Here is a 25,927-nt window from a genome sequence, read left to right on the forward strand (position 1 = left end):
TAGTGATGGTTGCTGCTGACACTCTCCTGTGGCGGTGGCTAATTTAGTCTTTCTTTCTCCACTCGGGTGAGACATACGGATTAAGGGACAAAACTCTTGTGACCCTGAGATTCCCACTGAAGTTGAGGAAGGGTTTCTAAACCTAGTAGCACCATCCAAAGTAGTTCCTGCTTGTAGCATAGCATCTCTAATGCTTACTTTAATCAGATTTTAATGTATAAAAAATATCTGTTGATAAGTGCATATAAAAGTATCCACTCACTTAGAAGTTGTCATGTCTTATTGTTATACAACAGTGGATTTAATTTGCCTTTTTTACACTGATGAACAGAAAAAGGCTCTTTAAAGTGAAACAGATCTCTGCAAATTAATTGCAAATATAAAACACAAGTTACTTGATGGCAGAAATATTCAACCCTATAATAGAGACCCCTAAATGCTCACTGGTGTCGCCAACTGTCTTCAGAAGTCCCATAATTAATCCGAGGGAGATCATCTGTCTTGGTTTTTTTTGACTGTAGTATAATGCACATGTATATGGAAGGTCCAGCTTGTCAGTATGGTGATCTAAACTACAAAATGAAGACAAAAAGAACACTCCAAGCATCTCTGTGAAAAGGTGACTGAAAAGCACATCCCTTGGGGCCACTTAGAAAGAGAATAACAACACCAGATCTGTAAATCTGCCTAGAGCAGGCAATACCACAAAACTGAGTGATCATGTCAGAAGAAGATGAGTGAGGGGAGGCCACCAAGAGATCTATGAGAATTGAGAAGGAGTTACAAACTACAATGACTGAAATTGGATAGGCTGTACAGGCAAAAACTGCTTCCAGGAATCTTCACCAGTCACGGCTTTATAGTAGGGTGGCAAAGAGAAAGTCACTGTTAAAAGAAATGCACAGCACATCTTGGCTAGAGTTTTCCAGAAGACACACCTGAGACTTTGAATCTGCCGGAAGAAGGTTCTGTGGTCTGATGAGACCAAAATTGAGCTTCTATGCCATTAGACTAAACAGCATATTTAAACATGGCAGATTATGAAAAACACAAGGTGTACAAGTTGGTAGCAGCATTGTGGATGCTCCTCTGTAGCAGACTCTGGAAGACTTGTGAGGGTAGAGGTGTAAAATCAGTGCACTAAAATACAAGAAAATCCTGGAGGAAAACCTGATGCAGAGTGCAAAAAACCTGCGGTTCATCTACCATACTGGCTTTAACGGAGTAAATAAAATGCAATTATTTTTTTTGTTTTATATTTAGAATAAATTTGGACCACTTTGCAGTGATGTGTTTTCACTCTGACATTAAAGATTCAAATTAAATCCACTGTGATTCAGTACTGCATAACAATAACATCTGAAAACCTTTAACGGTATATCTGTATTTCAGTGTACATACTGAAGTGTTTTTGCGATTTTTTCTTTTGTAGTTTATAGTTTTTAGTTTAATATTAATATACTGATACATAATTTTTTGAGCCGATAAATTCAAAATGTACTATTGTGACGGACAGCTGGGTCCCATGCCCGGCCGGGACGCCCCTGCTGCATATGTTCCGGGGGAGCCACCATGGACAGCTCAATACCTCCCCCGGGATGCTTGGGGGCAGCCTCCCTGGCCGTTGTTCATTTCCCAGTCTCCCACGTGGCTCCATGGGACATGGAGTCCTCCACAGCCTGGTTGGGAGATGGGGTGGCCGCTAGGGGGTGCTGCCGAGAGCCAACAACCATGGACGAGTTATCAGTCCCACCCGGAGGTGCAATCAGGACCAGCTGGTCAAGCACCTGGAACACTTCCAGGTGGGCTATAAAACGGGCCAGCCTCCCTTTATTCAAAGCCAGAATCAGGAGGAAGAGGACGAGGTTGCCTGGGAGGAGTGGTGGTGGCAGGAAAGGGTTGTTTGAGCTCTGTGAAAAGTGCTTTGGGACTGTGTTAGGCTTGTGGGACGTGGGGAAGACGTGCGTTAACAGCCGAAGAAAAAATAAAAAGCCTGTTTGTTTTACACATGCCTCTGCGTAGTCTGTGCCGGGTCAGGCACTATATAGCGCCTTTTACAACTATATACTGTCAAAAAGATTGGAATTGGCACTATGATGACCACTGCTGCCCCAAGCTAAAATGTCCCAGCCTCAGATTCTTATATTAATTCACTTGTGTCCTTCTGTGCACGATATAAACATCAGTTGCCACAACTATTATATCCCTCCACAACAATAGTGAGGATTCTGTGTTCCTGGCAGAGTTTTGATCTTAGGCTTATCTTCAAGTCTTCAATGTGACCAGTTATTGACTATGGTATTTGACTGTTTATTCGGTGCGTACTGCATTGTAACGCTACCATTTTACACCTCCTCTTTCCTTCACGTCAAGGTAACCCTATTGATAAAATGAAAAGGCACATACAGCCTAGCTGCGACCAACAGAAATGGTCCCGCCGGCCTACATACTCGCACCAACGCACAGAAGCAGAAACATGTACATCACGCCAGACCAACCGACACAGACAAGATGCCTTAGAACAACAAAGACAATGTATGACAAACCACATAGCGATATTATCCGAAGATTAGAGGCAGCAAGTCTTGCACCTAGATAGTGAACAATAAAACAATCACACACACAGCCTTTCTGAAGAGCAGCGGCAAAGTGCCAGAAAACAAGAAACATTACGACAGAAAAACTACAGGGATTAAATAACACTGACAACTCAAAACAAGATATTCCCTTTATATTATGGCGTAGGCAATTCTCCATTCATTTAGCATATTGTATGACCATCACCAAGTCACAATGACAAACGTTTAATAACATCAGAGTTTATTTGCCAGGTCCTGTTTTTACCCATGGCTAGTTGCACACTACATTTTACAGAGTTGAATCAAAACCCGGGTTAAATATACAGGTACTTGCAGGCTACACACAGGGGAATATTTTTGCTGACATAACATTCATGCAACAAATTGCATTTTCCAACAATTATTATACAGGGTGGTCCAGATCTAATTATGCAGATCCACATCGTCTGGATGACTTTAATTTATGCTGGGACGATTCTAGTTCGGCACGAAGGCGATTCTTCATGTCGTCAGTTCGCACACTTCTCGATGGTCCGGGATTTTTTGGGTGAATTTCTATGTAATAAACTTAATAAGTTATAGCATAATGAAAATTGCATAATTAGATCTGGACCACCTGTGGAACGTGGCCTGGACACAGACAGGCGGACAACAGTTTATCACCCAACACACACATTTATTATATACAATATTTACAAATTAAGTCCGTGCTCAACCCAGTGCCTCCAGCACCGATCCCCCAAAGTCCAGGCCTCTCTTCCCAGTGCCTTCCTTCCCGCTGCCTCCACTCCTCTCTCTCTCCAGACTCCCGTCCACCTACCACCCGACTCGTTATCGAATGAAGGGAAGCGGCCCCTTTTATACAAGCCCGGATGGGCTCCAGCTGCTTCCCGACACTCCACCGTGGACACTCCCCTGTGTGGCGGAAGTGCCGGCTGCGCACCCGGAAGCCCTCCGGGTGTCCCCAGTCTTCTTCCCCCCAGTACTTCCAGGTGTGGCAGAAATGCTGAGGTCCAGGGGTCTTCAGGCACCGGGGCGCCCCCTGGCGGTGACCACGGGCCCCTACAGGGTTGAGGTTCTTACTGGTCCCCAGTGCAACCAGGGCGGTCGCCCCTTTGTGGTCTGGAGGAGGCGCAAGCCCTCCTCCGGTCTTCCTGGGTGTCCCGGCTGGGTCCCACCCCCAGCCGTCTGCCACACACCCTATAGACGTTGGCATACTACATTACCTGACAGCCACACTTCACACATACTGACTTACATGTGTCCTAAATTTCTCTTCTTATCCAATATGTTCTGTTAACCTGTTCATGTTACACTTTGTACTGTAAATATTCATGCTGTTGAAAGTGACTATAATAACATCCCGCACTAATCATGTGACCATTCTAATATTGAGTCCTCTCACAAGTCACTACTTATTAAAATAATCTCCTTTCTTATTGTAACGTGTGATGTTCTTCTCTCCCTCTTCATTATTTCATTAACTCTTTTAGTCTTGCGAAATTTTGACAAGCACGATTTACTAATCTAACATTAAAGGTTTTATGTTGGCTCTTTAATATATTTTCACATCCTGAAGTATGAACTGATTTAACTGGAAACTCTAAATTGTCCCAATGTAAGGGTATGGCTGCCCTCAGATGGCTGGCACCCTGTTCATTACTTGCTATGCTGCTAGGCTAGGCTTGGACTCCCCATTGCTGAATAAATGTTATAATACTCCAAAATGTTAAGTGAGATTGATTTTGCTCATATAGTAATATATAATAGTTTACAAATCTGAACCTTTCATGTTCTAGCACCACAGCCCTGGATTCATGCATTTCTATTTAATTGTCAATCTGCAAAGAACCTGCAGAGGGCATCCTAATACAGACTAACTTGTTTAGCATCTGAAATTTTCCAAACAAGGTAGACTCATCAATTCATCAATTAGAGATCCCTTTCTAATGAATGTTGATGGACTCGTATGCCTAATGACTAGTAAACAGACCAAAAAAGAGGCAAAGATAATTCATTTACATTTGCTGATATTTTAAGGCTGAAAAGCATTGTAAGCAGGATGCAAGTGAAAATCGATTGTACAATTAATTTGCCTAATTTAAATAATCCTAAAAGGATGCATCCAGCTTGTTTACTGCAACGAGGCTATAATGTGCCTTGAGGTTCTCCAATTCCAGGCCTTTCCATCAGGGGCTGCTGTTCAGTGAACTTTTTTTCAAAGTCACCAAACATATTTTGCATGCCACATCACTGAGCAATCTGGAGAGTTCGCAAAGGAGTTTGACTTCAGTCCCTCTGACATTATTATCTGCTTCATCTTGATCTCACCCACTTGACAATCACACCCTTGTTAAATGAAAGATAAGACAGATGCCAGACTGTCACTTTGATAACCACACCTCTCTTCCCCTGTTTACTTGTCTTCGACTAGGTGTAACTTCATGTCTTCTGACTAAAACTTGGTATATTTTTGTACATGGCATACTTGAAAATTCCTTTATAGTCAACTTATGAAAGAGTTCACACCCTTCTACATTATTTCATAGCTTGCTGCCTAAAGAGTACAATTCAAAATTTGTTTAAAAGTGAAACCAGTGATAAAAGCCCATATATCCATTTCAAGGTAACGGGGCACATTCAGCAGCACTGGGGTGCTGAATGCCAGGCAATCAAAATGGCGCAGAGTTATAGAATGGTGATTGAAAGGTGTCAGTAAATCTACCACATGCTGTATGTATTGAATTAATAATATTTTTCAATATTAAAATCCAAATATAGGGGTGTCAAACTCAGATCCTTGAGGAACACGGTGGCTGTCCAGCTTTCATTCCAGCCACATTATTAATCTGCAACCAAATACTGCTAATGGAGCAGGTGTCTTCTGCTTTAATTTCAGCTGACATGCTTTATAAGGTTTAGAATGCTTTGATGTTTTCTTTTATTCCTTAACCAGCAGCCAAACCATCATGAAATGAAAAATGAGCCAACAGATGACAAGATAACCCAGTCCCTGAGGGGCCACCATTTTCACGTCATCCAGTTTCTTAAATAGAAACAAACCCTTTCTTGCTGTCGATGGCCACATTTAATTTTCGTCCTGTTAGTACCATGTCAGACATTTTTAAAACTGCTGACATTGTTTTGTTCTGAGAGCACCAGGAACATATTTTGTGGACCTGAGCAGATTAATATTTCTTTGGCCTACACTTTTTTCTTCTCAAAGTGTCTATTGAGACAGATTTTGGAATATAGACTGACAGGTGCAAATGGGACCAAGTTAGCTGGTCACCATCTTATTTTTGATTTAAGTGCTGGATAGTAATGAGTGCAGTGATTGGCAAGGAGTTAAACTCACAGCAAAACTAAAAGGAAATCACAAAACAAATGGCATCTAATTTCTAGTGAAATCTGTGTCATCAATACAAGAAGAAATGTATTTATTTCCTGTCTGGAACTGTTTTTGTGCATTAATTTCGCATGCATCTGTGGCTGGAAGTGAAATATGGTTAACATGGAAATGTGAATAAGTCTTTAGAGGGTAATATTCCTTGTTTTCTACCCCGAAAGCCTTTAATTGAAACATCTATTTAGTAATTTTTGCATTTCACCTTGGCAAAATCACCATCAAAACTAATCCCATTGTCCAACAAAACTACTCTTAGTGTCAGTTTAATGAAACTGTGTGTAAATTGAAACGTCCCCATTTCAGTCATCACTACTTCTGGACAGGGAAAACATAAAAAGTTAAGGGTTCTAAATATTAAAAAGCAAGTTAATTAAAAGTGTCATAAAGGAAATAACTTCTATAAGAAGTAGTATATTTACATTTACAACTGACACCTTTATCCAAGGCTAATTACACCATTTATTATATAACCAGTAACGGCACACTGCATGATAATGTGCAGTGAACACACTTGACTTGAGTTTTTATTCCTAGTTTTCAACCTTTTTCTCTGTACGTTAAGCATTCGTTTGCTCAGAGGTTGATGTACTTGCTGCTTGCTGAGCAGCTCTTCTTTTCTCCACCCTAGCAGCCTGCTTCTTCTCTTCTTTCGTCGGCATCTTTTCACGTTAAAACTGATTAAGTCAGTGTTTGTGTGGCAATTACTTAGTACGTTTCCTTAATTTTTCACTTAAGATGGCACTTAAGTCTTCAATCTGCTTCAAGAATGACTTAAGATATGAAGAGGTAGGGGAAGTGACAGGGAATGTGGTAGGAATGAGAACAGTGCCTGTACGCATGTGCCGCACAGCCACCCTGCTAGCCGCTGCCGAGAGTTGATTTTACAAAATATATAAAATAAAAATAAAAAGAGGACTAACCTTGAAGGTCAATCATAACCCTGAAAGTGGGTAGTAGACGTCACGTAGTATATGTGTGCCAAATTTCAGGTCAATAGTTCAAACGATTTGCGAGCTACAGGTGATTTAAAATCCTGGACAGACAAATGGATAGCCATAGTAGGGTATTATATTAGAAGATTGGTTCCATTTCTTTTGGTTTTCCTATTGGAGCACAGGCAGGCGAAGTGACTTGCTCAGGGTCACACAGTGTCAGAAGCAGGGCTTGAAACCACAACCACAGGGTTTAAAGTTCAAAGCCTTAACCACTAAACCACAATTGTGTTAATCAAGAAGGAGGCCTGAACAAAAGTCTGCAGGATCTGCAGCCATCCAGGGTCAGAGCTCGACACCACAGCTCTTATATATTAAAAAGATGTAGAGATATTAAAAGAAATTGCAGATATTATAAAATTTCACACACTTTATAACAGCAAAACACAAATAGCTCAGGTGCCCACAAAGACCTTCGTGAAGTTACAAAACAAGGTAAATAGAAACCACCACTATTCAGCCACAGGCTATTAATGCTTTCTGAGGTTAATCTAAAGGGGAGTTAAAGCAATACAAGATGAGGGGTTATAGATAACTAACGCTTAAAAGGAGGGGCAAAGGGTAGGGCTGAGGAGAACACCAGTTAGTACTATGGGTAACACTGCAAAACAGAAAACACAAAGTACCAGATGATTCAAACACTCTGGGGAAAGAGAGTGAAAAATTTAACAAATACAAGATGTGGCTGAAAATGTTGTTATCCTTGTATTTTATTCAAATGATGCACCATTCTTTTATTATTATTATTATTATTATTATTATTATTATTATTATTTAGCAAGTGCCATTATCCAAGGTGACTTGCAAGGCAAGTTAAAATGTATATAAAAATTATTAGAAGGTGAAAACATCAACAGCAACAGAGAACAAGATAAAAAGACAAGCAAGAGGGAGTTTTACTACTGCTATACTGTATTATTAAACCTGCAACTGGACAAAGACGAAAATCAACATCCTAAACTCATGGTTAGTACAACAGCAGCTATCCTGTAGAAGAGACACAAAGCAAGTCAAAAATTTGAGATGAAAAGGTGTGTTTCCAAAAAGACGTCTAAACATGTATAAATTGGGTGGAGTTTGAATAGCCAAATGGAGATCACTCCCTAGTTTTAAAACAAGAATGTAGAAGCATTGTCCAGTCTTGGCATGTCTGGCAAAAGGAGGGACAATTAGCATTAAGAACAGAGACTTCTTTAAGGGACATATGGAGAGACCAAACACTGTGGTTATTGAGGAGCAGAATCATTCAGAAAACCTAAGTTACTACAAGTTTTGAACTGGATTCTTAAGGCAACAGGAAGCCAGTGAAGATACAAAAAGCAGAGAAGGAGGAGTAGGAGTGAAGCCAAGAACAGTGAACACCAGTCAAGCATCTGCATTCTGGAGGATCTGGAGAGGTCAGACAACAATTCACGAAAGCACCTCCAGGAGAGATTTGCAAGGTCCAGCCAAGAGAGAACTGGTGTCTGAACAAGGAATTGCATGACATAATTTGTGGGAAAGAGTTAAACCATCTGAATATTATGAAAAAAAAAACATAAGATTGGCTCAAGGAAAAAAAATACATTCAATGAAGGGAAGTAAGGAGTTCAGAACATTATTTTTGCCTGAGTAGTCTTTGATGTTTGAGACTTTAACTCCTAACAGAGAGTGTACTTTAACAGTTCAATCACGTTTTGGTGTGCAGCACCATTGGGGAGGTTCTCAAAAGAGCTCAGAAATCTCACAATGTACATTAATAGGCTTTGCAATAGACTGGCATCCTGTCCACAGGTGGCTTCTTTGTACCTTGTACTGGCAGGGAAGGCTTTAGAGCCCCTAAAATCCTGAATTAGATTAATTAATTTAGAAAATATTAAGTCACGTGCTGTCCTGTGTCAAGCAGCATTCATACAGACACTCAGGATATCACCTGGACAGCTGGCTGACAATCCTTAATTTAAGTCAAAGACAAAGGAATGAAGAGTCATGTTGAGGATGAAGTCCTCCGGTAAAATGCGATTAGCTTAAATGTGGAATAAACAGTAAAAAGACAGGTGATGTGTATAAGCAAGCACCCAATAAAAAGGTAATCCTTTCTGAGCTATCGTTTGGTATATGTGATATTCTAAGTAAGTATGTATGGCAGTAAGCAGGAGAAGCATGAGGAGTCATGCTAGCATGGCCTGCTTGTTACATGTTTTCAGCAATTCCATATTTCTGTATTACTGACAGCCCCAGAACTAAAATTATACCACTGCTTACCTTGAAAACTCTTGTCACATGGGGTTTGATGTTCACTTCCTGCCACATTTGGTCAGAAACATCACATTGGTCCAGAAAGTATCCTTGGATTTCAGCTGCGCCAGTAAACTTTGGGACCTTCCACCCAATCACCATGTCATTGCGTCCACAGCTGAGCAGGGCAATGTCCAGAGGAGGAGAAGGAGTCGCTGTGGTGCAGGATAGGACAGAGGTGGGGTTATTGCTTTGAGACCTTTCAAGGAAGTGCTATTGTGAAAATAAACAGGATACAGTTGACTTCTTGTATATTGATCAGCACATGCAAGTAAGAAATTTACTGCCCATACCTGATGATAAAGATTATATAATGATCCTATAATAATGACCCTATAAAAAGCATTCTCTAAGAACAGCAGGTCACACTACCAGTAACAGTATTGGCCCAGTCAAGACCTCTGAATGAATAAAGATAGTTTCATTATTGTTGTTTTTGTTCTCCAAACTTCTAGAGGGTGATATTTTACCACCATGAAAGGGTACTGGGATGGATTGCTGGTCTGGTTCTCTCCAGTGCAGTCTCACTATATGAAGTATGTGAAAGGTGCAAGATTAATTAAGGGAGCCCTGCACAAACAGTACCAGGACTTTAAGTGGACTATAGGTAGTGACTAGTAACCCAGAAGTGCTCATCATGGGTTACCTCAAAGTGATTGTTCGGCCCATGGTTGAAAAGCCCCTCCTGGCCATATAGCCATTGAGTATGGAGTTTAGAAGAAGTACAGAAATAGGGATGACCTGAAGTAGAAGGGCAAAGGTAAAGGAGAGAGGTTTGTTGAGTAAGGTAAGTGAGGAAATACTGGATGACGTAGTGCAGGTAAGTGGACCAGCCCTCCCATGGCATAGTTAGGGACCTTACTTGTATATGTAAGCACAGAGGCATAGGCATGGTCTCTTGTCTCTTGTTTGGGTACTGAGTCAGGTTACGTGTGTCAGCAGAGTCCACCCCACATTTTCTTTCCTTGTATTATGATGCATCTCTAGTCACTGCATCAAATTACCAGTGTATATGCAAAATACTTGACAAACAGGGGCTTTACTTAGACAGCTACATACCTAGTACTTGTCTTGGGAGGATGGGTTTAGTGAATTTCTTTTCTGATCCTTGTCAATTTAAAAAAAGTGTGTAACTTTTCTATTTATTTATTTATTGGTTGATTTTTCTTTTCTCTCCATTGACATCCTTTAAAACCATGGACATGTCTGTGTCAAGCCAAGTCCTCACCATAGAGGTTGAATTTGGGCTTGTTTTTGCATAAATTGAGCAAAAAACATATATGCACCTGTCATTTACATGTAACACTGATTTACTACCGTACAAATTCATATTTAATTGAACACACAGATTTTATAAATATTAGTATGATGAGATGTAAATTTGGGTCCATGTTAATTCTTGTAAATTGGATACTATAGGTGTCAGTAGGCATACAGATCACTCCATTTTTGCTCATTTAAAATGATTTTCAGATAAATTGCTTACTGTAAACATCAATGTTAATTTTATGGATGTTGAGAGGTGTGCTGGTTAGCATTGCTTCCTTACGACTCAAAAGACTTGGTTAGAATCCCAGTCCAGTACGTGCCGTTGTCTATTTTTCACATTCTGCTGTGTCTGTGTGTTTTCTTTTATGGCACTCTGGTTTTATTTTGACCTCCCAACCGTGTGTGTGTGTTAATTAGCAGCTTGTGTCGTGCTCTCTGATGGTGCTCTGTTTTAATTTGGCTTCTGTCTTGAGCTGAATGGTGCCAGCATAAGCTTCATTTATTGGAATAAATGCAGAAGTCTATAGATATTATGTTTTAATTCTTAATATATGGAAAATGTATACCCACTAATAAAATTATTGAAAACACCTGCACACCTCCTTACTCATGCAACTATCTACTCAGCCAATCATGTGGCAGCAGCAAACTGCATAAAATCATGTAGACACAGTTCAGGAGCTTCAGTTAATATTCACATCAAACACTTCTTCTTCTTCTTCTTCTTCTTCTTCTTCTTCTTTTTCTTCTATCCCAATATACTCAGCATCTCTCCTCTGCACATGTCCAAACCAACGCAATCTCGTCTCTTTGACTTTGTCTCCCAACCGTCCAACTTGAGCTGACCCTCTAATGTACTCACTTCTAATCCTGTCCATCCTCGTCACACCCAGTGCAAATCTTAAAATCTTTATCTCTGCTACCTCCAGCTCTGTCTCCTGCTTTCTGGTCAGTGCCACTGTCTCCAACTCATATAACATAGCTGGTCTCACTACCATCCTATAGACCTTCCCTTTCACTCTTGCTGATACCCGTCTTTCACAAATTACTCCTGACACTCTTCTCCACCCATTCCACCCTGCCTGCACTCTCTTTTTCACCTCTCTTCCACAATCCTCATTACTCTGCACTGCTGATCCCAAGTATTTAAACTCATCCACCCTCACCAACTCTACTCCTTACATCCTCACCATTCCACTGACCTCATTTACACACATGTATTCTGTCTTGTTCCTACTGACCTTCATTCCTCTCCTCTCTAGAGCACATCTCCACCTCTCCAGGGTCTCCTCAACCTGCTCCCAACTATTGCTACAGATCACAATGTCATCAGCAAACATCATAGTCCACGGGGTCTCCTGTCTAATCTCGTCTATCAACCTGTCCATCACCATTGCAAATAAGAAAGGGCTCAGAGCCGATCCCTGATGTAATCCCACCTCCACATTGAATGAATCCGTCGCTCCGACCGCAGACCTCACCACTGTCACACTTCCCTCGTACACATCCTGTACAACTCTTACATGCTTCTCTGCCACTCCCGACTTCCTCATACAATACCACAACTCCTCTCGAGGCTCCCTGTCATATGCTTTCTCCAGGTCTACAAAGATGCAGTGCAACTCCTTCTGGGCTTCTCTAAACTTCTCCATCAACATCCTCAGAGCAAACATCGCATCTGTGGTGTTCTTTCCTGGCATGAAACCATACTGCTGCTCACTAATCTTCACCACTTCTTAACTGAGCTTCCACTACTCTTTCCCATAACTTCATGCTGTGGCTCATCAATTGTATCCCCCTGTAGTTACTGCAGCCCTGCACATCCCCCTTATTCTTAAATATCAGCACCAGCAGATTTCTTCACCATTCCTCAGGCATCCTCTCACTTTCCACATTTTTCACATCAAACACTACACTGGTATAAATAGTGTGATCTCAGTGATTTTGACTGTGGTATGATTGCTACCGCCAGTCTCTATAGTTTACTCATAAAAGTGTAAAACACATCCAGTGAGGTTCAGGTTTGTGAACCAAAATGCCTTGTTGATGAGAGAAGTCAGTGGAAAATGGCCAGACTAGTTCAAGCTGACAGAAAGGCTATGGTAACTCAGAAAATCACTCTGTACAACTGTGGTGAGCAGAAAAGCACCTCGGAATGCACAACACATTGAATGCTGGGGCAGATGGACTACGACTACATTGGGTTCCTTTACTGTCAGCTCAGCACAGAAAGTTGAGGCTGCATTGAACACAGGTTCACCATAACTGGACAGTTGAAGACTGGAAAAATGTAGCCTGTTTTGATGCATCTCAACCTCTGCTGGGGCACACAGATGGTAGGGTCAGAATTTGGTGCTAACAACATGAATCCACACATCTGACCTGTCTTCTGTCAACAGTCCCTGCTGGTGATGGTGGTGTAATAGTGTGGGGAATATTTTCTTGGCACATTTTGAGCCAATCAATCGTCGCTTGAATGCCATGGCCTATTTTAGTATTGTCGCTGTCCATTCCTTTATGGTCATAATTTACCCATCTTCTAATGGCTATTTCCAGCTTGATAATGTGCCATGTCACAAAGCAAAAGTCAAATCAAACTGGTTTTATGAACATAACATTGAGTTCAGTGTCCTTCAGTGGTTTTCCCTGTGGGATGTGGTAGAATAGCAGATTTGCAACTGACAAATCTTCAAAATTAAAAAAATGAAACCGTCATGTCTACATGGACCAGAATCACAAAAGAATGTTTCCAATATCTTGTGGAATCCATGCCACAAAGACTTTAAGGCTGTTTTGAAAGCAAAAGGAGGCCCTACCTAGTATTAGAACAGTGGTCCAAATAATTTGCTCAATTAGTTTATATTTTTCAAAATATCTGAATAACTGAAAAATGCTGATATATTCTAAAATATCCATACATTCATTACCCAATCCAAATAATCCATTAAAGATTCATAAGAATTGGGTGGCATTAGGCAGGAACCAGCCTTGAACATGACAACAATCAAAAAGAGGTTACACACCCACAATCATTCACAGACATTCGATTTAAAGTCACAGATGAATGGAATTTAGGAGAAGTACCCAGAGAAAATGCTACCCCGGAAAAATGTGTAAACTTCACCCAGATAGTGACCAAACCAGGATTCTGTAGCTGTATGGCAGTGGGCTGTAGAAGGCAGTTTTTATAGACTCTTGTCACTGGAGAGAAATTGCCCAGTTTCTCACCCCTTTCCATTATACATCCTAACACAGACGCACCGAACATAAATAAGTGTCAGCTTATCCAGTTGAGCAAGTGAAGTGAGCAAGCAGGCCTCTGACTTTCTAACTGTAACTGGGAGGGCAACATATTGCCAGGCAGCAGGTTCTCTCTTTATCTTTCTTTTGTTCAGCCTTGTTGCTCCCACTGTACACATGCCATCACTCCCTACCTGAGCCCCCAACCCCGCTGCATGATGATGAGGCCTTGAATGTCACTAGTGAGAAATTAAGTCTTTCTGTCAGTAAGCAGAAGCTTATTCTGTTGTGCTGAACTACCTTGACTTAATGGTTTTCTGTCTGCGAGGATGTTCCCTCGTACAACATTGTGGCGCCTCTCTCAGCCTTGCCTCACTCACCCTACTTGTGCCATTTCTATCATGGATGTACCCTAAACCCCCCGCCCCACTTATTTACACGTCTTTCCGTACTTAAACTGGGGACCTTTATAATAACAGAGCTGATTTCTCTACCATTGGACCAACAGAGTCCTCCTTTAGCACAACTGGATTACTGCACTAAATGACTTGGCAGTGAGAGGGGGGGTGTGGGGGGGGGATGCCAGGATGGCCTCTTAATATGAAATGGAGAGGTGCGGGACCCCGAGTGATTTCTTGCTGGTGATAACCCACAGGAATCTCATGCTGGCTCAACAATAGTCAACTTCCAGTACAGACTGGGAATGGATTTTCAAGGCACTACCTGTAACCTGTAAAAAAAAATTAGGAGGCATCAATATGCCATTGCTTACAGGTATATCCCTTGCAGCAGTTAGGCTGTAGATCTGCATATTTTTTTCCATACAGTTTTAATACATTATAGCTCTTGTTGATGCTTTTAAACAATGCCATTAATTGTTGCCATTATCTTCATTTTAGAAAAATGGAGTGCTATAATACTCATGGGTATTTCTTGGAACAGATAATACATTTATCCACAAAAGTGCTTTTAGTTTCCACTGCTTTCCTTGTCACACAACACAAAATAATATTACATTCTCAAACCCATTAAATCCTTTTCAGGGTTGTGGGAGACAGAAGCCTATCCGGGCAGCACTGTGTGCAAAGCATGAAACAGCCCAGGACAGGAGAGCAGTCTGCACCCACACGCTCCGTCACAACAGGCATATTCAGTCTCCTGCACATTTCTGGGGTTGTGGGAGGAAAATGGTAACAGGGTGACATGATCAAAATGTTTCTATGCAGTTAGTGTGTTGATGACAGACCTGCTGGTGAAAGTTTGTTTTTTTAGTACTTACATATTGCAGCCTTCACAAGGATGGGCTCTGATTCCTCAGAGAATTCGCTGGTGCCAGCGGTGTTCACTGCCTTTACTCGGAAAGTGTATTCTTTTTGAGGCAGAAGACCATCAACTGTAAATCTGGGGATAGATAAACAAGCACTAATAAACATTACCAGTCCATGGAGCAGTGCGCTTCAGTTCATCAATACACCTACAGATGTTTCACAAGACAGCAGTCACTTAGTCAGTAAGTTTAAAGGTACAATCCACCCAATAATGATATTTTCTTATATGTTGCTTACTCTATGTAGTTTGTACTAATGCTCCAAAAGAATTTAAAACTATTGTTTTCATGTAAGATGTACAATTTAAATTAGTAGTGACCAACATTAGACAACAGCAAACAATATCAAAATGTTCATGAAAAAAAATCTCATAATTTCAAATGCTCATTCTTGTCTGAGCACATTTCATTTTAACTCACGAGTGTGTTTTTACAGAAAGGATATCTATTTTAATTTTTTTAGAAAGAATACATGTTTGGAAAATTGTGAGCATACAACTGGAGAACTTTACACGTGGATTATGTGACACAAATAAAGTGAGATTTTTCTTTTTAGCATCATTTTCAAGGTTGTCCAAAATTGGTCACCAAAGACTTGTATTATATCAGAAACTTTTTTTAACTTATGCACGAAAGCATGAAAACATTTTGTTCAGTCATTCAGTTTTGATGATGAAGTGCCAACTTTAGTCTCATCTTTCAATTCTTGGCTGACAGGAGCTTAACCCGGCATGGTCTTCTATGTACTGACTGCACAGAGCAGCAGTCATAAAGATGGAACCAGAGTAAGGATAGTAAAAATCAAACGAGCCAAAGTCAAGATTTAATAGCAAAGCTTATCAATCAATCAATCCACATATTCATACAAAAAAATGTAGCTCAAAGTGCTTTACAAAATGAATAGAGAAATAGAAGACACAATAAAAGATAAACATAAGTCAACATTAATTAACATAGAATAAGTAAGGTCCGATGTCCAGGGTGGACAGAAAAAACAAAAAAAAACTCCAAAGGCTGGAGAAAAAAATAAAATCTGTAGGGGTTCCAGACCAAGAGACCGCCCAGTCCCCTCTGGGCAATCTACCTAACATAAGTCAAACAGTCCTCTTTGTATTTAGGGTTTTCATGGAAGGACCTGATGATGATGGTCACGTAGACTTCTGGCTTTCAGTCCATCAATGTTGGTGCATCATGATGCTTTGAGTAGGTGGTGGTTAAGCTTAGAATATGGATCAAATATCACAATTAGAGAATCGTAGCGACAATGTGAGAAACCACAACTAGTGAATATTACCAAAGCTAAAATGTTAGACGTAAATCTTAATTGAGGAGGAGAAAAGATTTTCAAAGAAGAGATTCATTTAAATGGTCAAACATAAAATGTTAGATATCAGATTGTATCCACAAACTTGGATCATGAACACTCTGTGTTGCTGGTGTAGGAGTCATTGCGCTGAAACTGTCACTCAGTGTAAGTTCTTGGAGACACAGCCCAGCAACCTGTGAGTACGTCTCCCACTATGGGTGCTCAAGACTAGGCTGGCACCCATAACGAAGTGAAGAATGTGCCCTGAGAAAATGCATTTACTTTTAAACACCATTTAAAATTGGTCAGATACAAAAAAACAATGTGTCACCCAGATTCCTTGACATCTAAAATTTGTTAAAGGAAGTTTCAATTATTTTGAAAGGCCAAGGAGAAGCTGTAAAAAATGACAGGTTATGAGATTCTGCCATTGCAGCTCATCTGCCTGAAGGTCTGAGGCATTGTGCATTCAGAGATGCCATTCTGTGCACCGCTTTGTTACTGTTATGGATGGCCCTTCTGTTAGAATGAACGCATCTGGCCATTTTCCTCTCTCAGGAAGACAAAAAGGGTTTATTACGTCAATTGTATTAAGTGGGCATTGGGCCACCATCAATCACCAGAATGACTTCAGCCTTAATACATATTGTACCAAAGCCATGGACTTTGTTAGAGGGAGACATCATCAGCGCTCCATAAGAAATTGTACCCTTTGGTGTTTTGATAATTGGATTTGAAAAACACTTTATACTCCACCGTAAGTGAACAAATGACTTTAAATTTGATGAGTGGAATGGCAGTGATACATTATTTGCTTTACATTGTTTTCAGGCTATCCAAGCCAATAATTGACCAATTTAATCTGGTGAATGAGAAACTCTTATCCCGAAAGACCTCTATCATCCGCATAGAGATTCTTCATCAAAGGATGAATGTGATCATTCAGAGCTGATTTGTATTCATCATTACTTATTATGGAATGTACATCATTACAGAAATATCCATTTCACCAAATCATAGAGCTGCTGGAACAATTTAGTGTGGGAATCGAGGATTTGGGCTTGTACAGTTGTTTGTTTTTTGGTTTGTGTCCCTCATACATACTTAAGACAGGATTAATGATGACTTATCTGACGAGAAGACTTTTTCATTGCACAGTATGACACTAATTTTGTTCTTTCAAGTACTTTACCCTCAAAAGTAAATTTTTAGATGCAATAAGAAGTTTACACAACTCAACCATAATATCCCTATTTGTAAAACACAATATTCAAGAAAATGTCCTTCTCCTGTTTTAGACAAACATTTCCATCAAATGATCCAGCCAGAATTGAAACATTGCTGAGTTGAGTAGTCTTTAACAATGGCAGTCCCACCAACTGTAGCTCCTTATTTAGTCCTCTTTCAAGGTCACAGAGATCTCTTCTTGGAATGATGGTTGACAATGTCATGAACAACTGGGCAGCTTTTTTTATACATGACCTTAAGCATGTTGAAATGTTACTTGCTTAAGCCTCTCAATCATCAGGGTGGTATAGCAGGGCCTGCTTTCTTCCAATCATTCATTTAATTTTTTCTTTTACGTTATCAAGTTCTTGAGTTCTGACCTCAGCCTGGTACCTTCTGTATGAAGTCTGTCCATGTGATGGTTTTTCCCTCAGTACTCGTGATCTGCTTCCTCATGTCGAGGACGTGTGTCGTGTGCTTTGAACATGCACTGCATTGTCCATGGTTGGCTCATGACTGATGACATGGTTGGCCTTGTAATAAACAAGTGGACTGACAGATTAGATAGATAGATAGATAGATAGATAGATAGATAGATAGATAGATAGATAGATAGATAGATAGATAGATAGATAGATAGATAGATAGATAGATAGATAGATAGATACTTTATTAATCCCAAGGGGAAATTCACAGATTACGCAATGCCTTTCACAATGACCGTGATGCATGAAGCACATTTGCATTATGCTTGTGTTCTACACTTATGCATTAGTAATGACATAATTTTCAGAGACATAAAAAATGCAAAAGAAAACTAACCAGTTTACATAGAATAATGAATTAACAGAATCCTTTAATCTTTTATTAGCATACTATTGAGTTCTTTTACTTCTAGTTCATTAAAAAAGTAGTAAAAATAGGGAAAGTCTAATCCACCATTAACAGATTATATCCATAAATAAGCAGCATGTTTTTTTTGAATTTCAAACTGTTCATGGGTGAACACTTTAAAATCTATTATGTTTATGCTAACAGCTATGATTTTTAATGGGTTGTTACGAGCATGAAGAGGAACAGAATGCGAATGTGTTAGCTATCTCTTTGATAATTTAAAGTGGAAATTGAACAAATGTCACAGTATAACATCCTGACAAATTAGCATGTTTTTTTATAAATTCAGAATATTTACAATATTATATAACAACTCAATACAGAAATGCGGACATGCATCCTCATGTGTCGTGAATCATTTGTTTAATTTAAATGACACCATTAATTAAATTGCTTCTAAGCGTTGACAGTCAAAGGAATACAAAGCTTGGCAAACACCAACTGTTTGAGTTTTGGACAACAGGAAATAAGCAGTAATGAGCAAAACAGTCAAGGTTCAATTTGCATACAGATTTCTGAAACTGACACTAAAAATCATTTTGCAGGCAGTTCGCAATTGCAAAATGTGCACTAAAGAGTTTTCTAGAATTTTAAGGTGTTTTCTGGGTGTAAAACAATGGATATTGCTCCCTAAAGTCCCCAATCTATTTTTGTCAAACCCACAATACATTATGCAACAAAAAATCTTCTAGTGTAGTCAGTAGGATGTTTCCTTTAAGGCTTCTTGTTTCAGTTTATTTTTACGTAGCACTCTTCTCTGAGTACAGTCTATTAAGTGCATGCATGTCATGAATGTGGTTCTGAGAGGGTTATATTTATTTTGATATTCTTTTTATTTTAATTTCATTCACTCTTAATATTATTTACTGCAATATCATTTTGTTTGTTGATTTCTTGATAATTATATTTCTTGACTGTGGCTATGTTGTAGAATACTGATATGATCATTGCTAACCCTTGATATTGGCATTGCATGTGTTGTTAGCATTCTACTAATATTTATGATGCCAGAGTAGTACAGTGTTTAGAGTCTTTGTAAAATTTAGTTACAGAAAGGATCTTTTAGTGACAGAATCTTTTGGAAATGATTTTCACAACTTTTTGTTGTTGTTTTACTAGTTTCTATGCTTTATCCCTTATTCTTTCTGTTTTTTAAACCCTGCAAGATGGAGAGAAAAATGTTTCTTGTACAGTTTAAATCAGTAGTGACCAACATTAGACAACAGCAAATAATATCAAAACGTTCGTAAAAAAAATCTCACAAATCTACAATTCAAATGCTCGTTCTTGTCTGAGTGCATTTCATTTTAGCTCATGAGTGTGTTTTCCAGAAAGGATATATATTTTTTAATTCTTTAGAAAGAATACATGTTTGGAAAATTGTGAGTATACAACTGGATAACTTTACACGTGGATTATGTGACACAAGTAAAGTGAGATTTAAACCCTGCTCTGTCTCCTGACCATTTTTTGCACACTCCCTCTTGGCTTAGTTTTGACCTCCAGAGGTCTCATGTATAAACGGTGCGTACGCACAAAATTGTTGCATACGCCCATTTCCACGCTCACATCGCACTGTATAAAAACTAAACTTGCCATAAAGCCTCGTATGCCAGTCTTACCCTGTGTGTATGCAAGTTTCCATTTCGTTTTGCAAACTGGTGGCACTTTTATTGTCAAAGCAGTGCTGCTGTTCCTGTGTGGTTTCCCTTCCTTTTTTAGATTCACATCCTTGATGCAACTTTATCAAATGCACTGAAATTAACCACATATCATTTATTAATTGAAGGTATCTGATTGTAATCAACCTGTTACATTATCCAGGCTGCTTTAACGTTGTTACTCTTAGTGCATCACTCAGAGTATTTTAACCCACTGTTTCTGAGTGTGGAAACATAGCTGTGCAGCAGCTGATTGGAAAGCTCTACAGCGGGTTGTATCAAAAGCGCAGAGGATTATCGGGATACAGCATCTACCCTGGAGAATACTGATAGCACATAATGCTTCAGCAGTGTGCACAGTCTATTCTGTGTTTCAGAGCCTTTCCTGTAGGGACCGGACGGTTCAGAAACAGTTTCATCATTCCAAGAGCTCTAAATGCGCTCAATCAGTCCATCAAGTGTTCCTGGTAGAACTGTTTGTACTTAGAATTACAATTAACCTCACTGTAAATCTGCACTAGAGTTGTAAAAATTGCATAACTTGAGCCACTTTATGAACCATTTTCACTGTCTGCACCATATGTACATGTATATTGTACTTACTGTATGCTTTAAAATTGTATATTTTTCATTGTTTTTTTATCATATTCTTCTTCTTATTATTATTATTTTATAGGAAAATAAGTTTTTGGATGATTTGCATATTGAATCTCATTGTACCATACAATAACAATAAAGGAATTAAATGCAATTTAGAAGAAGAGAGCGCATATTTACAAATGATGACAACTCGCTTCTAAGTCAATTTAGATTTCCAAGAGCTATCTTCCTGGAGCTCTTGATATTTTTAAGATGAAATGCATTAAAGTATGTATATTACATTATACAGATACATTTTTAACTTCATTTAAATAATGTATACTGTTAATAATTAAATGTGTGGGCAAGGTGGCGCAGCGGTAGCAATGAGCTGGTGCCCTGTCCAGGTATTGGTCCTGCATCACGCTGTATGCTTGCTGGGACTGGATGGATAGATCAATGGAATAATTAAACATGTACTATAAAGATATTTCAATGTTTCTTAAAAGTTTTGAAGAATCTCTGTTTTAAGCTTACAGATGGTCTGACATTTATGAAAGAGCAGATTGTGTGGCAATTGGTTACGTGGAGAAAGAAAAGGAAGGACAGGAATTGGAGGTTGGTACATTCGAAAGAGACAGTACTGCTGCGTTAAGTTATTTTTGAGGGTCGTGCACGTACCAGCAAGCATTTTGCGGGAGGCAGGAACAATCTGTGGACAGGGTGCCAGCTCATTGCTACCACTGTGCCACCATACCCCCATGTTTAATACATACTTTAATTCATTTCATCATGAAAATATCAAGTTTACATCTTAGTATTTAAATTGTTCAGAGAGCTGTAATAATAATGTATTCTATGTCCTGCCGATGTAAGAGAAAGCCCATTTCAGAAGCACTTTGTGATTCACACACATAGAGCACATAGAAGAATATACACAGCATTTAAAGTGCTATTTTAGATACGATGGGATCTGAAAAATTCTAGTAAATTTAATATTTATTTTAAAATTAAGTTTATGACGTTCTACTTTAATGACAAAACAAACTACAAGATTAAAAAGAACATTTTAACCTTTTATTTCCACTGTGTCCCTATTTCTTTTTCTTTGTACCTTAGTATGCTTCTGTTTGACACTCAGATGGTGGGCTATGAGTCGACTTTGATATCTGCCCACTTCATTTTTTATTTTGGCCACTGTGCTATTTTCTAAACTTGAACTTTCAAGTGTTTCTGCCACTCTGTATCACTCGATCATCTTCCTTTTGTTGCTTATACCACTGCTGAAGCCAACAAATAGTATGTTTTTCATTGCCTCCACTTCACTTTTACTGAAATTCTTTTTTTCACGTGCTTTTGCCATTGCCTTTTAACCAAGCACTGAACTGGGAAATTGATATTTATATTGATTTGCATATTAAATTATGCAAAATTCTGGGGTGAGTTGGGGTGGGGCGGCAGGTACGTGCACATGCATTACTTTTCATGCTGCCCGGGATTAATGGAGCTGAAGTGTGTGGAAGTTGGCGTACGCACAGTTTTGTGCATCCACATTTTTTTGTGCGTATGCACATTTCCACTTTTGTCAGAAGGCCATGTTATAGTGTGAGTTCTATGCACGGAGTGATGCATGAGGCCCCTGGTCATTAAGAAAGTATTTTTCTCAACATTTTCCCTCTTTGCAATTATAGTACATATTCTGCACATATTCTTTATTCTTTGTACATAGTTTCGATTTTAGGGATCAATGCATAGTAAAATTGGATAATGTAATCTTACTGGAATATAATCAAACTGTGTTTATCACTTCCATCAATTTTCTTAATTACATGTTTAGTTGAGGGTCATGGGAGCTGTTGCCTATACTATCACATTGGACACAGAGCAGGGACCAACCCTGGACATTGTGCCAGTTCATAGGACACACATTTACATACACCATCATGTTCACACATGGTCAGTTTAGAAATATCACAACATACTTCCTGGCAAATCTAAATATTTACACAAAAAGTTATGGTGTTTTCTTATAACCAGGGTCTCATCACTACCTCAAATGTTGTTTCTTTTTATTTATTTATTTGTTTTTTCATCTTTTGTAATTCGTGTCCCAGAGAATTGTCTTGTTTTCTCCTTACTGAGCTGAGCGTTTTGTGTGTTGATTGTATGTGTATTATTTAAGTTTATGAATTAGTTTATTTTGTTTGTTAACTTCCGTGTCCTTTTATGTTGAGCCTAAGGGGTGGGGCCCCCGGTACTGCCACTGTGGGACTGCCTCAGGGCTATATACAGTATGTCTGAGTAGGGCTCAGTGCTAATGTTGGGGTATTGGTGACAACTTCTCTCGTTCATCTTGAATTTTGGATTACAATTCTAGTAAGTTTTTTCTTAGAAATTCTGGTTTTAAATTTTTTGCTCTGGATTAGGGTTTCAATGTCTGGATCACAGACTGGAGTTGTTCATCTTTATGTTTTCCAATCTGCTTACTTTTTGACCTCTTCTTGTATTTGTTTTTCTTTTACTAGATCTTTTTTTTAATACATCTTTAACAGTTCAAGGGCCATGTGTTTGTTAGTGGAGATAGAGCTTTTTTTTCCTGGATCTCCTCTTTCTTTACAAAGTTAAAGTGAGTTTTTCAACCTTAGCTTCATTTTGGTTTATGTAGGTTGTGAAGCCTTCTTTCTTGGGTTTGGGTTTAGGAAGAATCTTAATTCTTGCTTCTTGATTCATTTTTGAAGGTACACCGTCAATTTAGTGTTTTGAGAGTCCCGCACCATTGCAACACAGAGTCACTATTGGAGACTGAATCTTTTTATCATATACTTTTTTTTGTTTTGTTTTTGAGACTGAATGCTTAACATTTTGGATTTCAGGCCAACTCTTTAGCCATTAGACCATCTCCAGTCCTGTCTGCCTGCCTGTGATAATGCTGCACATGCATATTTAATACATTGTTTAATTTTCATTTTGTATTGTGCTATTTTTGGCGAGAGTTTGCTTTATTGTGAACTGTTTATTGATTCAGCGTCAGGGCAGCTCTGATTTTGACAGACCCACAGTTGTGTCCATCTGTGAAATGTTTTGTTGTTATATTAAAGTTCATTTATACTCATTTTCTATTAGAACCAGAAAGCAGATGAATCTAGGCTAAAGACTAGTTACTGATTATTTCCACTGCCTTTTTTCTAGGTTTTCTGGAGCCACCCATGAAATTTTGGTGAGACCACCTTAAAGTAGGTCATAATGACACTGTGGTCACTGATTAGCTTCAGTGTACCAGGCTTTCGTTGTTTTCACTTGGTTTTATTTAGTGTAAAATTCAATAATTTGTACAAATTCCTCAGAATCCTCGCCCTGTAAAGCACTACATGTATTCTCAGCTGATGACAGTGTTTAGCATATCTTGCAAATTTTGATATATATTTAGAAAGAATGAGTGAATGCAAAAGCAGCATGAAGAGATGGACACTGTGCACAGTGCAAAACAGTAGCAAAAATCCACCTTAATAAAAAGATAAGTGTCAGTGTGTGTGTCTGTGTGTTTCTCCACTTCCTGTGTCTCAGTCATTCCAACAGATGGTGCATCACAGACATTAACACTGCTTTTACAAATCCCAGAGTAAATGGCATATAACAGAAACACAGGCATTGCATGGTCCACTGCAAATGTTAACACTAAGATGTAAATTGATTATTTAAATTTCAATCCATCTTAGACGGAAGCACCGCTAGTAAAAAATAAATAAATAAAAAACTGGAAAGTAGCAAAAAGACCAATTAACACTGCAGCAATTCCTTGTATATTATGTCTTTTTTGTTATAACTGGCACTTGCTTTTGCAATTTTTCTTATTTTGCATTATTTCATTTTTTGCTTTTTTTCTTTTTCTATGGTTGTGAATCCATTTTTGACATTAGTTTTTGCAGATTTAGACAGTTTAACAATATTATGTCATGTTGAATTTCATGATTGTCACCATTTTGTTTGTGTTTGTGTATTAGTTATTATGCACTTTCTGGAAAGTCACGTCCAAAGTAGTGCATCAAGGCAACCTTGAATGTTAAATCATTAAAGATTGCAGATAGCATTTAAAAACTTCAACCCTTTTTTTTTTTTACTTTTAAATTATGATTTAGGCAGTGGCAGTGATTCTTAAACTTTTTTGCTCACAACCCAGTTTTGCCTATTGTATGTCTTTGTGTCCCTCAGTCATTGTGGAACAGCAGCTGGTCATTGGGACATTACTCCAGTCATTGTCCTTCCCTCTGTAAAATCACCAGCAACTGTCATCGTTCTTCCTTGGAGAATGGCCAATGAATGAAGTCCTTGGGATTTCATTTCAGTCTTGCAATCCTATAAGATGGCTTTCCACAACTCATTCACAACCCTATCTCATTTACTTCAAATGTAATTCATGACTCAGCACCACCCAATTACAGATGGGTCATGACCCACAGTTTAAGAAACACTTGGCTATGACACTTCTCCTGGTTCTGTTTTCCTTGCCCTTGTGGCATGCCTTTTCTGCTTTGGCACAATATATGTGGTGTGACTTCAGACTAAACAAAGCCTGGAAAAGACCCACTAAGTTCAAAAAGACAGTAAAGACTACAAACAAGGCTTGAGGGAGAGATTGTAAAGGTTTTATTTCTCATTGATTCTGGAGATCCCGAAATGCCAACTCTACTGTAGAGCTGTGATAGCAGAAGCTGAATGAGCTGAGCTGCTACAGCCAACAGTAGGACATGTCCTGCATGGTTTAGCCTCACTAGTCAAACCAGACAAGGTGATTTTGTTTTTCGTTCTCAGTGGTTAAATATGCAAACATCTGTCATTCATATTCAAATGGTATCAATATCTTAGTAGAGTCCTCTTTATTTTCCTTGGGAAGCAACCTGAAATTGGCCTTTAACCAAATTCTGGCTCCTGGTGGTCTTTGCTGTTATTGGGAAAGCAACATTAACACCTTCAGGACTCTGCTATACTCTCTGTTGTACTCTTTGTGGAAATTCAAAGCACTGTGACTCTGAACTGGCCCAATCTGATGCGTATGGTAGTGTCCTCCTCTACAATGAACTGACAGGCTTGGCCTGCCTTATATTATGGCCAGATATTGCTGCAATAGCTGTAGGTCCCTATAACAGAAAATGTAGGTGTGGAAAATTAA

General features: G+C 39.0%; 1 protein-coding gene across 2 annotated transcripts in view; it reads right to left on the minus strand.

Moving 5' to 3' along the window:
* Positions 1–25,927, minus strand: part of myom3 (myomesin 3) — a 313,022-nt gene that overhangs the window by 110,229 nt on the left and 176,866 nt on the right. For both annotated transcript variants that reach the window (XM_039740882.1, XM_039740883.1), the window contains exons 17-18: positions 15,046–15,167; positions 9,225–9,412 (exon numbers count right to left, since the gene is read on the minus strand). In XM_039740882.1, coding sequence (XP_039596816.1) covers positions 9,225–9,412; positions 15,046–15,167 — 310 coding nt within the window. The remainder of the gene's footprint in view (positions 1–9,224; positions 9,413–15,045; positions 15,168–25,927) is intronic.

This window comes from Polypterus senegalus, chromosome 17 (genome assembly GCF_016835505.1).
Source record: "Polypterus senegalus isolate Bchr_013 chromosome 17, ASM1683550v1, whole genome shotgun sequence".
Taxonomy (NCBI): Eukaryota; Metazoa; Chordata; class Cladistia; order Polypteriformes; family Polypteridae; genus Polypterus; species Polypterus senegalus.